The following is a 17,437-nucleotide window of genomic DNA, read 5'->3' on the forward strand; positions in this document are numbered from 1 at the left end:
GCAGGGCTGGAGCTGGGGTCTGCCAGGGTCTGAACCACCTCCTTGGGTGCAGCATCTTCCCTCAGCAGGGACAAAGGGCTGTCGGGTGCTTGCAGGGACCACAGCCCGGCCTGTGCGATCTGAGCCACTGGGGGGAGCAGTGAGGGGGATTCGACGCTTTGCAGGGGGAATGAGAGGATGGAGCAACAAAAAAGCTACATCCATCTTCTTTTTGTCCCCGAGAATGGGATCAGCAGAAAGCAGGGACTCGAGAACTAAGCAACAGGGAAGCAAGGCTGGCACACAGGCATCATGAGGTGCGGGCAACTTACTACTCAGCAGCATGCCATAATTTTTGGTTTATTCTATTTTGTTCCTAACGGGTTACAGTCATGGCATTGCGTCACCTGAATGTGCTATCAGCAGCTCTGCCGGGTCCATTTACATTGTACTAAGGCATACCCCGGCGCAGACACACTCAGGGACTATCTTGGTTACCTCTGCAGGTCCTCAGGGGAAGGTGAAATCCTCTTGCTTTGGCCACCCAACATAGAAACACATTTTTCATTTAAAAAACCCACCTCCTCCAGAGTGAATCTTCCCACAAAGACCAGACCCAAAGGGCAGCTGCCTGTCCTCTGCCTCCACACAGGTGCCCATTGCTGGGGTCCCTGAGAGTGTGTAGTGGGGCCTGCAGCAGCGGCTGGCTCCTCTGCAAGCCAAGAGGCGCTGGGGCAGGACCGGTGGCGGGATAAGGCTGCTGGGGTCCAGGCGCGGAGGCCTGACATGAGGTCTTTGGATCCTTATCTGTAAAGGAGCGACAGCCCATGCTATGCTGTTGGCACTGCATGGGCTCTGCTCTTTGCAACAAGCTCAGACAGCGGCACAGACAAGGCATGGCTCCTGAGCATCTCTGAAGCTCGGGGCTAGAACATCAGTCCCCAGCCCACGATCCCCTACCATGATACCCCACAGGAACAATAGCGCCTGGGCAGACCTGGACTGAGGGGTCGATGGCCTGGAGCTGTGGTTCCCAATGCCTTTCTGGGGACTGGGAGGGGGTGGACTCAGCCCACTCTCCTGCCACGGTCAGTACTGGAGCAGGGAAGATGAGCAGAGCTTGAAGAAGTCTAGGGTGAAACAGAGCTGGGATGGGGGAGTTTCACAGGGATGTACTTACAGGAGAAAGGCTGTGGGCTCCAGAAGGTCTCCTTGGCCCTAGGAGATGGGGAACAGAAAGGGGATAACATGTCGAGGGGGCTGGGAAAACCCCTGCCTGGTCATGGCACCTGGGTTGGTTGGGACTGGGGAGCAGTGATTGAGTGTGGGGGCAAGATGAGGCTATGAGAGGAAGAAAAGCCCCAGTTGCTGTGCACACATAATTTCTTGCCTTACCACAAGTGCGATTGAACAGAGGCACTTCCTGGCCAACCCTGGCTCCAGGGCCAGCAGGGAGCTGGAAGCAAGGGCAGGACACAGCTCCGACAAGCATGGGGGACTTGGGGTGCTGAACTTTCCCTGAGCACAGATGCCACACCAGGACCAAGGGCTAGGGGGGAGGTAAGGAGATGCCAGTGCTTCCACCCCAGCCTTGCACCTTTTCAGCCATCTGCTAACCCCTGCTCTGCAGGAGAGCAAGGTCCAATCTTGCAACTGCCTTTTTCTTGCTCCTTCCAGAGAAATGTGAATTGCAGTGGAAATCGTTTGGACGGTATTCAAATTAAAATTAAATAGAAAGCCCATCTGTAACCAAGCGCTAGGTGAGATGAGGAAGAAATGCAAATATTCCTTGACATGGAGGAAAAGGGAAGGTAATGTTCAACCTGCTGACGTTATCGCACTCATGAGCAGCAGATGGTTGGAAAAGGGGCTGGAAGATGCTAAAAGACCACCTGGCTTAGCCCTTTCTGCAGGGCAGCTCCCCCTGCCTGGGCCAGATGGGTCCCACTAATGGTGGACTTACCAGAGATAGATTTTTCCATGAGCAAAGCACTTTCTGACGTCCAACCTCCATCCCCTGCTGCACCCGCAGCATCCATCCCTGTGTGGGTTCAGCCCATGGCTTACCCCTGGTGCTGGTACTGGTGGCAGACGTGCGAGGCCAGGCAGGCAGTGATGAGCAGGAGGCAGAGCAGAGCCAGGGCTCCCACCAAAATGCCAAGCAAGGCAGCAAGGCTGACAGCCAGTTGTTCGCATTGGGAGCCCGCAGGGGAGAAGATGGAGAAGGGGAGACAGCTGTAGATGGGGAGGGAGGAGCAGTGATGCTGTGGAGAGACGCAGCTGTGCCTGGTGGCCTTATCCATCCCCAGCACCACTGCTACCTGCACGTGGGCCCCTCAGGCAGGTGCTGGCACTGGCCACCATGCTGGCAGTAGCCCATCTTGCAAGGGGAGATGCAAAGCCGATGGTCCCTGCGTAGTGGAGCTGGTAGCCTTTGTAGCCATAGAGATCGCAGGGGAAATAGAGCCTCTGCTCAGCCACTGTCACTGGGGATGGACAGCACGGGTTTGGCCACGTGGCAGCATCACCCCTTGATACTTCCCCATGTCTCCCTGAGCGGGATCAGTACCTGGGATGGGGACGCTGCCCACCGCCTCCCCAACAGGTGTTACCTGAACCCCAGGGCACACAGGGTGATGGAGACAATGGGGACAGAGGGGTCCTCCTCTTGGGCTCCCTGGCTTGGCCCTGGGAGCAACTCACACTTCACCAGGTCAGTGATGTTGCCCCAGTGCAGGTGCTGGAAGAGGAGGCATGCATCTGCCTCCTGCCACCCCTGCCACCTGTTGAAGGCACTGGTGATTGCTCCCAGCAACTTCTCATTCAGGAACTGGATGACAGTGCCATGGCTGTCATAGCTGAACACAGACACCACCACGAAGGTGAAGCCATCCCCCCATCTGTCCTGCAGGGAAACAATGGGACTGCTGGCAGAGCCACTGCTGCATCTCAGAGTGATCAGGACTCACCATGCCTTAGTTTCCCCATTTGGGGGGTGGTAAAGGAGGAATAAGGCAGGATATGGAAGGTGCTGTGAGGCTTGTGTCTCCAAGGGTTTATCAGCATCAGGCCTGGAAAAACAGACTCTGGCGTTGGGGAAAATGCCCTTTGTGACCCAAACCTTGTGGCCCTATGCCCAGCCCTGCCCCACCAGCTCCCACCGCAGCTGACTCACGTCTGGGTGATGTTGTTGTTGCTCTGGAAAGCCTTTACCTCCAGGGTGCCCAGGATGGCCGAGACCTGTGGCAGGGAGAGTGGGAGGGCGTTAGGGGAGAACAGGACGGCACCAGCGCAGGGAGAAACTGAAGTGCGACGTGGGCACCATGGCTGAGCCCCAAGGGCTGCTTTGGCCTTTCGTTGACATGCTGGGGACCTGGCACATGGCAATGGCTGCAGCCAGCATCAGGCGGTTGTCGCTGCCTCTCTCCAGCTCTGCAGATCCTCTGGATCCCTGGGGATCCGTGGGGATCCTGTGGGAGGGAGGTGGGCAGAGGCATGGGCACCCCAAGCTGCCATTGCTTCCTGGTGTGCCAGTGCTTCCCCTGCCCCAAGCCCATCCCCTCTGGTGACGTACAGTGCTGTTGACTTCGCCGGCAGTGGCGTTTTGCAATGTCCTGACCCGCAGCTGGATCCTTCTCTGGGGGAGACCTGCTGGGGGAAGTCACAGCAGTGGCTCTGACATCCCAGAACCAGGGCAAGAAGCATTGGTGTTCACCCCCACAGGGCACAGGCACCCACCTGCACTAGGCAGCAGCTGAAAATCGCCCTCTGCCACCAGGCAGTGCTGGTCAGTGAAAGCTGGGGGGCAGGTGCAGGCAGGGGTGCAGGTGATGGGGTGCAGGTGGCAGCGTCCCCTGTTGCTGCAGAAGCTCTTGGGGCAGGAGCAGGAGCCACAGGCTGAGCCACAGCCTGGCCCCTCACCTGCAGGACAGGGAGGCCAGGTCAGGTGGAGGGATGAGCCTGGGTGCAGAAGCAGACCCCTAGTGCACTGATCTATTCTCACTAGCTCTGTAATGCCTTTCTTCCAAGTTTTGGGGTGTTTTTTTATGTGTTAGGACTTTTAGTATAAGTTCAGATTCTCAAGAAAAGGCCATGCACCCTGCCCTCCCAGATGAAGCCTTCTGCCCTTGTGAAATCCCAGCCTGCTGCATTAGAACAGGAGCAAAAACCATCACCCCAACCCCACCACAGCCATTTGAAAACAGGATTTGATTTTAGACCCCCAGCTTCTGCATGTGCATTTGAACTTTGATGGGATGAGATTTTTTTTTCTTTCTCAAAGAGAAAAATTGCATGGGAAAAGTTTCCTTTCCTGGCGGATTAATGGGAGCACAAGGGGCAACTGGACTCTGGTCCCTTCTGTTAAGGACAGCAAGGGCCTGGGTGCAGACCTCAGCCAGCTCCCCCCTCCTCTCCTCTCCAGCCAGTTTGGGTGCCATGGGAGCCCTCCTCCACCAAGGGCTGGGGATGGTGGGGATGAGGACCTTGCCTGCCAGGGTGCCTGTGCTCACCCTCTTCACCGGCTGGGCAGGAGCAGGTGTAGCTGCCCACCGTGTTGGTGCAGGTGTCATTCCCTGGACACACCATCCCCTGCGTGCACTCATTGATATCTGCTGAGGAAATGCAGCATGGTGCCGGGAGAAATATCTCAGCTGGGGTTCCGCAGGTGCCCTGAGTTCCCAGTGGCCATGACAAGCCCTTGTCACCTGAGCAGTGCCGCCCATTGCTGGTCAGGCCGGCTGGGCAGGGGCCACAGCCGGTATGTGAGTCACAGCCCACGCCAGGGAAGCACCCCTGGGCACAGGGGTCCGGAGGGTCCTGGCAGAAGGCACCCAAGTAGCCGTCCTCACACATGCAGGCTACCAGCTGGGAAGGGGACAGTGACACTGGCTTAAGGGACATGAGGATGGGTGGACAGAAAAGACAGCCAGCACAGCTGGCGTGGGGACAGGCATGATGTGGCACCAGAGGAGCTTTCCGGCATACTACCTGCACGGACGACCCCCCAAGAGTGATGGTGTCACTTTAGTCACACTCCTCCCTCCTGCTGCAGCTGCAAAGGGTGAAGTGGAGCTGGAGGAGGGTGGAAAGGTTGTTGGACCCAACAGCCTCCAGGCTGATGGTGAGCGGGGCTGTCCCATGGGGCTCCCACGTCAACATGCCGCGCTCTGCCAGGGAGAGAGGTGGGAGTTAGACGAGGTAGCAGAGGAGAGGGGCTGGGTGGCCAGTGTTCCCCATCCCAGTTGCCCCATCTCTCCTTCCTTACCCGATATGTTGAGCTCCGGCGAGAAGTGTGGGACAAAGCATGCACCCACCCCCGTGGCATGGTACTGCCTCCTGACCCTTTCTGTCCTGAAGGCAGTGAGTGACGCATCACCAGTGATGATGGGAGAGAAGGTGTCTGAGGAAAGAGCAGCCCAGCACATAGGTGGTTGTTTGCTACATGGCCTTGGCACCCCTTGGCTCTGAGTCCCTCCTGGTGAAAATGGGACCCCAGGCACATGCTGCCATGACTGTCCACCAAAAAGGCCCTTGCGTTGCACAGCATGGTGGCACCTCCCAGACTTGGAGATCAGCCAGCTGGGCAATGCAACTCTGAGAACCTGGTGACTTCTCTTCTGCCTCACATGGAGCAGGAGAGCCCAGAGAGGGATCAGAGCACTGCCTGGTTACCCAAGCCATGCCCTCTTGGAGGTGAGGATCTGCTCCACTTACTGAGTACTGCCTGCTTCTGCTGGAAGTCAGCTGCGAGGCCCTGCGTGGCCAGGCTCAGGGCCACATCCTCTGTGCTCAGTGAGTCGTAGATGCACTCCTTGCTGCCGTGGCACTGCGAGGCTGCCACCTGGTACTGGCTTTCACTCTCCTGCCACAGATGAGCCAAGAAGATGAGTGTGAAGTTCATTACCACTGAGTCCAGAGGCTGAGCAAACAGGCTGTGCTCTCCAACAGCCCCTGCAAGAGAGCACACCATGAGTATGGGCTTGGGTTTTTAAGTTTTGTTATATTTTAGGGCTCATTTTCATGGAGCAATGAGGAGATCAAAGGCCTTCCCTGGCATCACTTTTGCTCTGGCAAGTGTAAATGTCTACAGCCAAAGTATGGTCAGAAGGTGCAGGAGTACGGGGATCATCAAGGTGGATCCCGAGCCCGAACTTACAGGTCATCCCGTAGCTGTATATCTCCTCCTTGCTGCTGTTCACAGGGATGCTGGTACCATTAGGCATGTGGAAGTCATCTGCAGGGTCATGGTCCCACACACCTGGTGAGCAACACCAGAGGACTACAGTCACCCATGCCAGGGCTGACCTCTTCTCTGGCACTGGCTGGTGTTTAGTTTAGACATAAGGCGTCCCTGCCCTCACAAGCATGGTCCCCCAGCATTTTCCAGCCTGCTTCAGGGTGGGAAGTGGACTTTGCACCCTGGCTGTGCAGCAGTGCCAGAAATCCTCACCCAGGAGGCCCTTGGTTCTGTTGTGGTACCAGTTGGGCAGGTTGCAGACCACGCTGAGGATCCTGGAGGCAGCCGAGATGGAGATGGCGATGGGCCCATCAAAGACAGCCGTAACAGAGGAGGTGTTGACCAGCAAGACACCAGGGTTGTAGTACACCTTGGTGCCTGTGTCTGCAAGAGGAGAGCACAGAGGGAGAGTCCATGCAAGGCTGGGGTCTGAAACAATGCCCTTGAATATGGGGAGGGGAGCACTCCCCGTCCACCCTGGCCGAGTCAGAGACAGGGTGCAGGTTGGAGATGTTTGATGGTGCTTAGGATGGCTGCCCTTGTGCTGGGCAGGTCTGGTCCTTGTGGGACGGGGACAGCCCTCATCCCCCCCACATATATTTAGCATTTAACAGCACATCCTGTTCACCTTGGGAATAGGAAAACTGGATGGTTTCATTGTTCAGGAGGACTTGGATGTCACCCTGGCTCCCCAAGTTTCACTCAACCTGCAAATCACAGATGTACCAGTCAGTCCCTCTGCTCATCTGTTCCTGCCATCCCGCCATGCTGGGGACACTCGAGCTAAACCATGTCCTCCTCCAACCCTGGCAGAGAGGTTCAGCCCCAGGGGCCATGCTGGCGTGTTCTTTACCCCAGCAAACACACGATAAAGCAGCTTTGATGGTTGTACAGAAGAGGACAGCAAGATACCCCCTGCCACTGCTGGCATGGGGCACACACAGGCCACTACCACTACTTGGCTGACCATGGCAGCATGGACAGCTGTGCTGGTGGGCTCCAGGCTCTGAGTCCCCTCCTCATGCTGCTCAGCAGCTACTTCTCATGACACCAAGAGGTTTTGCTTACTGAAACGGGTGTGGGGAGCAATTCTGCAAAGCAAGGAAGAATATGTGCTTGTGCTAAGGTGTCTGGAGGAGAATGGTTGTTGGGGTGAAGGGTGTGCAATGAAGAGGATGGAGCAGACCATGTTCCTGCAGAGCTCCAGGCCATGCTGGCCAGCTTGTAAGAGCTGTTAGAGGTGTGTCTCACTAGTCTTAGTCCAATCCACCACTATTAGGACTTTGCTGGGTTCATGGGAGAAGGCAGGAAGAGGAGAGAGGATGCTCCTCTGGTCCCAGCCACTTATAGGTGATGCAGAGGCAATGACCAACCTGCCAGAGGGGTCTCTTCCATTAGAAACTCAAAGTGATACCCAGGTCAGTCCTACTCACTGTTATGGTGGTGGCAGAGATGTACTGAGCAGCAGAGGCCATGAAGTTGGTGGCCCGGGCCATTCTGGTTTGGGCTGTGCACCCATGCAGCACAAAGTTGGTCTGGGTATTGCTGGCCAGCAGCAGGACAAAGTCTCTGAGCCCATTGAAGGTGTAGGTGAGTCCATCCAGGGTGGTGATGTGGGGGACCCCAAAGGTACCAGCTAGGGTCCAAAGGAGACAGAGCCGTTTTGGGGGGAGGAAGAAAAGCAAATGCTGGTGTTCTTGCACAGAGGAGAGCAGTCCCTGGTGCTGTGCTGTGCTTAGCAATCCCCACCAGGATGCTGCAAAGTGTGGTTAATGCATGGGGCCTGCATACAGCCGTGCCACCCACTCAGTACCTAGGCATGGAGGAGGTAGAGCCCTGGGGACTCACCAAGCGTGGGCGGCATGTACCTCTCGCAGCTGACCCTTGGTCTCTTCTCAGCAAACCTGGCACAGAACAGGGGCTTGTCCACACACTGGCGGCACCAGTTGAAAGCCTCCAGCTCCTTGTCTGTGGAGGAAGGCAGTAGGGGTCCCCATTGCGCCTCCAGAGTGCTCTGTGGTCAGGGTGTTTCAAGGCGAGGGAGTGCTGGTGGCCACTTACCAGTGGCTGGGTGGATGGGGAGGCTACATGCTCTCTCCTGCCAGCCTTCGAGCAAGCTTCCATCTTGGAACAGACACCACACCCTGGCTCTGGCCAGGCTGGGGGACCCGGTATACAGCATCCTCACAGAGGTGTCCGCTGGGCCTGAAATGGTGTGGAGGAATCATGGCCATCCCCAGAGCAGGAGGGGACCCCCTGCTGTCCCCCAACCCCACAGCTGGTCTTGAAGGGCCAAGCTTGGCACCTCTGCTCTGGCGGTAGCAGGGGTCCAGCTCTGCCTGGGGCTGGGAGCAGGGGCATGGTGGCAGCTGGCTGTTCCAGGTGGCCAGAGCTGGTTCAGTGTCCAACCACGCCAGGCACCGCAGCCTATAGTTCACCCGGGAGATACTGTCCAGCCTGTATGTCCACGGTCCGCGCACATCTGGGGGAGCAACCGGAGAACAGCACAGCTCAGCCAGGGTCTCACCTTGTGCTGAGGGGGGTCCTGTGGGACAACTGTCCCTGGCCATTGACCTCACACAAGGTCTCCAGGCTCCCTCTAGAGCTGACGTGGCTGTGGCAAGCCACAGCAGGACACAGGACACCCATGCTCTGCTCTCGGTGGCCAGCCCTTGACCAGTGGCTTCACTGACCCATCGCCTCACAGGGATGCACACTGGGGACATGCTCCTAGTGTGGAGCACACGGCTCCCTCCATCCCCATCCACCCTGAGGGCTCCCCAGTGCTGTACCGGTGCCAGTGCTGCTGTCTGGTTGGGTCTGTACTTGACAGCTGGTGGCTTTTGAGTCAGCTCATTATTTTGGGCATAGCCATCACCGCTGTGTGGGGAGAGGAGGTTTGGTGTCACCCCCCCAGCACAACCCTCCTCTGCTCCCCATAGAGCAGCTGGGGTGGGAACTGCTGCAGTTAGTGGGTGAGAGGGTTAAATGGGACAGGGCTGCTCCCAGGGTGGGAGCTGAGCTCTCCTGGGGATAACATCCCCCGTGGGACCAACATAGCCTGGGAGAAATCCCTGCTGACCGAAAACGCAGCCACACATGCACACAGAACCTGCAGAAGTCAATCAACACGTTGCTCATAGCCAGCTTGGTGTGGTCCCACCACATCCTGCCATCCTGGTAGAGCAGCAGGTCAAAGGATTGATTCCCATCAGTGGTGAGGACTGCCTGGTAGGTACTTGTCTGGAAAAAACCCAGGGCACACCCTTAGCATGCCCTAAGCCTCCCCTGCTCTTCCCACAGTGCAGACTGAGGCAGTGAGACCCGAAATGCCTGCATCAAGCTGCAGGAAACCAGCAGTCCAGCCCTGCTCCAGCCATCATTGGTGACAGCCACCTCTACCACCTGGGTCCCCCACTGCTCACCCGAGTGTCATCCTGCTGGGACAGGTACGCCGGAGCCTTCTCCCACATCACCTTTAAGGTCTATTTTGCTATATAGGGGGTTTTCCAGGTATTTCTCAATCTTTGCTTCCACGTCATGGACAAGGGCATCTCGGGTAGAGCTGAGGGTGGAGTACTCCTGCTGGTTGGCAAGAGAGAGGGTTAAATGTGTGAGCTGGGAGCTGGGGTCTTGCAGGACATCATCTTTGGTGACCCTGACCTGGTACCAGGTGGTGCCGACACCCTGGGAGAAATCTGCGTCGTCCCAAAAGGCAGCCACCATTGGCAAAACCTGGGGCTGAAGCCCCAGGGAGGTGGGTTGGGGTTGGAGGGGACATAGTTGTCCGTGGGTGGAAAAATTATCTGTCCGTTATCTGTAAACTAACCAAAATAACTCATTATTTGCTGACATCCTAGGCAGCTCCTAGGATGGCTTTTAGCCTCCATGGGTGAGAAGAAACCAGCCATTTTAAATTGCAAAAATTTAACATTCAGATGAAATTCAGTTTCTGCTCCATTTCATGTTGATTTTTTTTCTACCAAAAAAGCTGCACATCCCTTATGTGGTTGGCAAGGAAGGAACTCACATAGAGAACATCCTGCAGTGACTTCCCAAAGGGGAATCCAATCTCTGGCTTGAACAGGGGGGAGTTAAAATCCACTGTCCTCTGGACACACTATAGGTCCCCTCCCTCTGTGCCGAAGGGGGAGAGCAAGGCCGCCAGCACTGACATGAGCGGGAGATCAATTAAAAAGGTGAAAAATCATTAAAGTCTGCTACATTCTTCCTGTAGCCAGGACAAACTCACCTGCTTGCTGCTGAGATGCTGTGCCTGCACTCCCCCCCCCGCCCCCCGCCAGACCAGCGCTCTGATGACTTGTAACCCAATTTTTAACCCAGCTTTTAATTTGGAATAGGATGCTCTCAGATGTCCTATTTCACTGTTCCCCATGAATCTGGCAGCCCAATGTGCAATACAGATGAGTCACCCTGGGCCAGGCCATACCCTCAGTCATCACAGTGCTTGGTTGGCTGACAACCCCTTCCTGCTCTTTGCTTTGGAAAGAAGAAAATCTACTTACTGATAAGTCCGTGGGTGGGTCGGGGCTCAGGGGCAGGATTTCTGTGTCCAGTGGTGGTGTGGGCAGATGTGCTTGCTGCTGTGGTTGGTCCCCTCTGTGTCCCAAACGCAGAAGCCGGGGAGGTGGCAGGGCTGGTGGTGGCTGGTGGTCTCTCTGGTGCCACAATACCTGGGTCTGGGAGATCTCCTGCCTCCTTGGCTGGGCTTACTGGGGCTGTGGGTGCATCAGCCATGGTACTGCCTGCAGTGATGGCTGTGGTGCTGCCGGCCACGATGGCTGTGATACTGCCTGCGGTGATGGCTGTGGTGCTGCCTGCAGTGATGGCTGTGGTGCTGCCTGCAGTGATGGCTGTGATACTGCCTGCAGTGATAGCCATGGTGCTGCCTGCAGCAATGGCTGTTTTCTCCCCCCAGTCAGGTGTCCAGAAGGCGGGAGGTGTTGTGCTTGCTGCCTGTCCCACAGCACAGTTGCTGATGGCCACAGAAGTGCCTGTTGCTGGCTCGGGGCGGTTCTGTCTGGGTGCCAGCTCCCCAGTTGCACCAGCACCAAGCAGGGACAGGGGGGATGTTGCTGGCTCCTCCACTGGGCTGTGTAGGCTGGGGAGGGGTGAACCAGGGACCTCAATGGCAGGGCTGGGACTGAGGATACCCTAGAACCCAGCAGTTGTCTTCATCAAGGGGGTATGTGCTGATGGGGATAGGACAGGTCGCCCGCCTTTGCCTGCCTCATTGTGCGTTACAGTAAAGGACAGGACACTGCTGGTGCTGGCGCTGGCGGCCTTCACTGTGGCAGGTGGCATGGCTGTGGTGGCCCCAGCCACCATGAAGGTCTCCTTGCTGGCTGAGGTGGCTGGCAGGATGGTGTTGCTGAGGAACACACTGGCAGCTGGTGTGGTTGCTGGGCTGGTGCTGGTGGTGGTGGAGATAGGCATATGGGTGCTGTTGGTGCTGGCTGGGGGTGCTGCCCACTCAACACTGCTCTCAGAGGGGGTGGTGTCCACCTGGGGGATGGTACTCCTGGCATCTGACCAGGACATGGCTGTAGTCTCCCATGTGTTTGTGTGGGCAACAGCCATGGGCTTGTCGTCAGTGACTGGGCTGAAAGCCCTCAAGGCTGGGTCGTGGGTGCTATCGGTGGCCTCAGGGGATAGCCTTGGGGTGACATGGGGGCTGTGTGGAGTGGATGCACTGCTGAGGACAGCAGAGGGGGATGTTGTGACCCTGTTGAGACTGACATCACCTGTTCCTGCTGCTGTACCAGTGACAGCGATGCTGGGGATGACAGGTTGCGGCCACCACCAGATAGATGTTCCCGGGGACAAGAAGAGACACCCTGACATCTGGCTCAGCAGTGCTGTGAATGAGGCCAGTGGAAGGTATTCTAACTGGCTCCAGAGCTGTGGGTGACACCATAGCCATGATGGCCACTGCTATAGGGCTTTTGCTGTCCGGGGAAGAGTGTGCCGACAGGGTGTCATCACTGGTGCCTAGCTCAGCCAGCCCAGTTATAGGAATGGGCAACCCCAGGAGCAGTCCTGCAGTCCTGCTCCCCATGGTGGGAGAAGCTGTGTCCATGCCCAAGTCCATGCCCAAGTCCATGTCAGTGTCCATGTCTGTGGTGGGCTCAGCAGAGTGATAGCTGTGGTCTGATGCAGCTGTGCAGGGGGTGACGCCAGTGGGGTTGTCCCCAGGCCAGTGTCACCATTGTGGGGGGTACCTCTCATGGCACCCACCCTTGTGTTTTCAACTGGGTTTGAGCCCAGAGCTGGCTGTGTGGTGCTGCCATCTGGAACCTGCCCCTGTCACCCTCCATGGCTGTGTTTTTGTGGGGTGGTGGTGTCATGGGCTGGGGTGTCTTGCCAGTGGGAGTGTGGGGGAAGGGGCTGGCAGTGGCTAGTGCTGGGCTGGGGTTAGCCATGGCTGGCAGGGCTGCCTGCCCGCCCCTGGGAGCCAGGGTAGGCAGATCTGCTGGGGGCCTGGTTTTGGGCACATCAGTCCCTTGGGCAGCTGGCTCTGGTGATGGCCTGGTGGTGGTGAGCATGTGGCTGGGAGCCGGCCCCACTGCACTGGCACCTGGGTTCTCCACTGTGCCCACCTCCAGGGATGCCATCCCCACTGCTTGCTCCATGGTGCTGCCATCAGGGAGGGGTTCACCAGAAGCACCCATTGCTGGCAGTGGGGTGCCTGGGGAGAGTTGGGACATGCCTGCTGCCATCTCTTGGGGGATGCTGGATGGGGACACCCCCAGAGCCATCTCTGCAGAAACACTGCCTTCCGGGAGAGGGGGGATGCCTGCTTGCGATGCCACAGGGACGCTGGCTGTTCTGGGTACCCCTGGGGTGCCTGGCAGAGCCATGCCTGTGCCTGGTGCAGCACTGGGTGACCCCACCTCTGCCCCCAGGGCTGCCTTGTGTTGGGATCAAGCCTGGAGTGGTGAGGCTGGTGCAGGTCCAGGGGTGACACCAACTCCTGGGGGTGCTGAGCCTGCAGTGGGGCCAGGCTGGCTGAGGCTGGGAGATGCATCAGGCACAGCCAGGGTGGCTGCAGTGTCCCACAGCATCGTGGTGGCATTGCCACTGGCCAGTGATGCTGTTCCTATCCCTGCTTCACTAACTGGAGCGTTGCTCATTAGCAAGGAGGATGGATGGGCAGTTGGCCCAGTCCTGGTGCCATATGCACCGAGAGAAGATGCTGGTGCAGCAGTGGCTTGAGGAGCCCCATCTGGCTTTGCACCACCAGTGCCCATGAAGGACAAGGATGTGGCCACACTCAGTCTGGCTGAAGAGGATCCACCTGCAGCCACATCTGCTGTGGTGGCCCCAGGACCTACTAAGGGGGTCCGGGGGAGCAGAGACCCCATGGAGTCTGCAGTGGGCCCCAGAGAGACCACTAGGACCATCAGGAGCTGCTTGGAGGGACAGCCTCATGCTGAGCCCCACTGGGGTGGCCTTGGTCTCTGGGGGAGCAGCGCCTGCTATGGCTCTGGCACTGGACTCGCTCCTGATGGACACCAGCTCAGTGATGGTGCTTCCCAGAGCTGGGAACGATGCAGTGAGGACATGCTTTTCAGTGGTGACATCCATTGCCACAGCTGGTGTACCCAGAGCTGGTGTGGTGGCCTGGAGGTAAGAAACAGTGTTGGCTCCAGGCAGCCTATCTCCAGCAATGCTGGGGGCTGCGCTGTGGCTGTGGGGAGGTGACTCTCCTACACCTGGCACAGCACCACCAGGGAGCTGGGGCGAAAAGGCTAGAGGTGGCTGAGCAGAGGCCACAGGGTGGTCCTACAAGGTGCTGTGGGTGGCGTTGGATAAGGCATGTGGCCCTGGTTCTGTAGCCTCGCTGATGCCAAGGGTGGCAGAAGAAAAGGTGATCTTTGCAGAGGCTGCACTTGGGGGGTCTGCAGATGCTGGCGCTACCATCCTGGCTCCCTCTGTGGCTGCATGGGGGAGACTCACAGGGAGGCCAGTGGCCAGCTTCATGGGGCTACCCATGTCCTGAGAGATAGTGGCTGCTGTGTCTGGAGGTGAGGTGGCCTTGTCCAGCCCTGGCATGATCTCCTGGGATGGGAGCATGGCAGTTGCCTGTGGCTCAGCAGAGGTCTTGCTGGTGCTGGGGGGTGACATCCCTGTACTGTGCTCATTCTGGGGTAATGATGGCACTGTGGGCCACATTGTCCCTGGTGTCCCCTCTGCAGTGACAGCATCACCCAGCCACACCAACTCATTGGCATCAGTCAATTTGCCAGTCACTGAGGAAGATACTTTTGTCCCTGGCACTGGCTGAGCAGCTGGGATGTGTGCCACCGGCAGGGACAGACCTCTGCCTGGTGCTGGGGGGACACCTCTCAGTGCACCAGCAGCACTCATGGGTGGCTTGGCGTGGTCCCCCCTTGCACACGGACAGTTGTTTCCAGGACTGGGTCTGCAGGGATGCTCTTCAGAGACACTTCCGCAGCCTGTTTGGAAGTGGTGCTGCTGTTTGATGATGGTTTGCTTGTCCCCATTACAGCAGGGACACCTGGAGCTGGGGACGATGCGCCTGAGTCTGGCCCAGCACCACCACCCCCCATGACAAGACCCACCGCATCCCCCATTGGCACGAGGGAGGGAAGCTGCCTGCGCTGACCAGTGGTGGGAACTGGCAAGACGCCGGCTGGGTGGCTAGCAGTGCCTGGAGAGAACATGCCAGGCCCTGCTCCTGCCTGGAGGCTGCCTTACGTTGCTGGACCCCCGGGGACAGCTGCCACGCTGGGAGGCCCCCCCTGCTCACCCCTGGCCCTGGCTGGGACCTGCGCTCTTGCCGTCACCTGCGGCACCAGGCTGCCTGTGGGGAGAGATGAGGCAGCCCCAGCTGGATCAACCCTGCTGCAGCCCCAGCAGGCAAGAACCTGCCCACAGCCAGCTGCCTGCCAGCCTTACCTGAGCCACGGCTGCCCATGGAGGTGGTCCTGCTGGTGAGAGAGGGGTGCTCCAGCTGAGTGGCCACAGTGGTGGGGAGCACCTGGCACGTGCCCAGGTCCTGACGCAGCTCGGCACTTGTGCTGTTGGCCCCAGAGGACATGCTTCCCGCCTCTGCCAGGGCCAGTGCAGGGGCAAGGGGCTGCTCCCCTGTCTCCCTGGCTTGTACTGGCAGCAGAGCATATTGGTGAGGGCCGGGCAGGGGAAAAAATAAACAGCCCGTGGTCCCCATCACTCCCATCCTTTCTCCCTGCTGTGGGAGGAAAGGTGCCCCCTTAGGGCTAGTCCCCACCCCAGCACACGCAGCTGAACCAATAGTGAGAGCAAGACAAGTACCTTCTCCATGGGCGAGGGTCCCCATTTGACTCACAGTCCCCCTCCACCTTCCCCTGCCACGGTTAGGGGACCATGCTGAGGCTGTGGCACCAGCACGCAGAGATGGGGGCAAACCCCTGCCAGGCACTTGGGTTCAAAACTTACAGTGCTTCAGCAGCTAGAGTTGTTCACAGCCCATCACCCATCACCTATCGCCCAGATGGTATTGGCCACCCAGTCAGACCAGCAGCAGTACGGACAACACCAGCACTTACCTGGCAACACCGAGAGCCCCCAGAGCCCCCAGTTCCAGAGCAGCCACTGGCCCCAGCAGCCCATAGCACTTCCTCAGCAGCAGGGACGGGGCTGTGGCTCTCCCTGTCCCAGGTGAGCAACGCAACAGGGTGGCTCCGTTGGTGAGCACTCCCCTGGGTGGGGGAACAAGGGCACCACGTGCCCTGTCTGGGGTACTGACGGCTCCACGTCCTCGCAGCCCACCATGGAGGTGGCTGTGTCGCAGTTCTGGGGACCTGCTGATGCTGGGGGACACCCATCTTTGCCATGGGCAGTTTTAAGGACCTTCCCAGGGTTACCCCATGGTTGACACCCCAAGGTTGGGGTCCCCAATCCCTGGGGAGCACACGATGGGCTGCAGTCACCTGGCCCAAAGGTCCTGGGGTAGCAAGTGGGGACAGGGGTCCCCAGCAGCTCTGGGAGGGGTGGGTCAGCCCCAGGCCCTGCACCCCCACATTCACCCATTTGCTGCTGGGTCCCTGCTATGCTCGGTCAAGCAGCTGATAACCCTTGGCAGGGGCGGGCTCACCGCCAAGGAGGAAGAAGGAAGGAGCAGCCACCCGCTGCTGCCTTGGGGTCCCACGTGCTAACCCTGGCCCGTGCCCCCTCCTGGCATCACTGCTAGGGATCTGTGTGCTGGGGTTATCTGTGCCATCGCAGCAAACGCCCACACAAGCCTGGCCGAGGGTTTTGTTCCCACATGGGCAGCAGGGCCTGGCCTTGCCCTGGGTTGCAGGTCACCTTCCACCAGGGACACTGGCCCGGCACACCTGGCTGTGCAAAGGGACTCAGTAGTGCTACTGCAACAAACACACATTTGCTTCTTCACAGGGCCCAGTCCCACTCTGTGATCGTTTAAGCGAGGGAAATAAGTCAGTGAATGTGTTGTGCCTTCCTTGCTTCATTGACAACTGTCCCACCTGGCTGCCATGCCATGGTAGCTGCACCTTCGGTGGGGAAACTGAGGCACAGAGAGCCCCAAGAACCTATGCATGGCTGTGCCCACAGCAGCACTGGCAAACGTCCCTGTCCCCATGCTCAGGAAGGGTTGGTGGACTGCAGATGAGAGGACCTGTGGGTGCACATAGCACAGAAGGTAGCTGGGTACTATCTGCCATGGGGATGGACCTGTGGCCATGCCAGGGCAGGCCTTTCTGCCAAGTGACTCACTGTGCATGGCAGGGTCTCTCCTCTGAAGCCACCAGCTCTGGAGCAGAGAGGTGTCTGGAAACTAGGTACCACCAGTGCCCATGGACCCAGTGGGTCTGGACACCAAGGTCCCTCTCCGCCTGCATGGAGACCCCTTCCTCGTGCTGCTGCAAGGTGGCACCTCGGGGAAGCCAGGTAAGGGGCTCTGACACCCACTTGGTGGGGCGTTTAACACTGCCACCTGGCCTGGGACCCCATGGGGTGCCAGCCCCCCACCTCCCCACCGGCACCTGGCCCTGGCTGCGCAGTGGCATCTGGTTGCACAACGCCCCTTGCGTGGGTGGGGGCGCGACGCAGGTCCCGCCACTCCCTGCCCAGGCATGAGTCAGGCTGTGGCTGGGAGCCGAACTGCCGCGGGGTGCTGGGGCAAGAGGGGGCCCTGGCATGGGGGGCTCCCCTGCACAAGGGCATTGCCGTGGG

The 17,437-nt window shown here is 58.6% G+C and overlaps 1 protein-coding gene across 1 annotated transcript; it reads right to left on the reverse strand.

Annotated features, from left to right (window-relative positions):
• Positions 1–543: 543 nt before the first annotated feature.
• On the reverse strand, positions 544–11,779 carry LOC135314218 (mucin-4-like). The gene is given in 32 exon segments (XM_064455877.1): positions 544–786; positions 977–1,074; positions 1,160–1,197; positions 2,047–2,214; positions 2,301–2,379; positions 2,382–2,465; positions 2,683–2,879; positions 3,155–3,219; positions 3,554–3,627; positions 3,718–3,900; positions 4,491–4,589; positions 4,686–4,845; positions 4,969–5,147; positions 5,246–5,380; positions 5,695–5,931; positions 6,137–6,238; positions 6,431–6,601; positions 6,846–6,924; positions 7,651–7,853; positions 8,066–8,185; positions 8,279–8,422; positions 8,523–8,699; positions 9,010–9,027; positions 9,030–9,097; positions 9,330–9,460; positions 9,643–9,726; positions 9,728–9,799; positions 9,881–9,957; positions 9,960–10,041; positions 10,248–10,387; positions 10,744–11,392; positions 11,483–11,779. Coding segments are annotated over 32 exon segments (4,653 nt in total).
• Positions 11,780–17,437: the final 5,658 nt, after the last annotated feature.

The sequence above is a fragment of the Phalacrocorax carbo genome, chromosome 7, assembly GCF_963921805.1.
Source record: "Phalacrocorax carbo chromosome 7, bPhaCar2.1, whole genome shotgun sequence".
In the NCBI taxonomy this organism is placed as follows: Eukaryota; Metazoa; Chordata; class Aves; order Suliformes; family Phalacrocoracidae; genus Phalacrocorax; species Phalacrocorax carbo.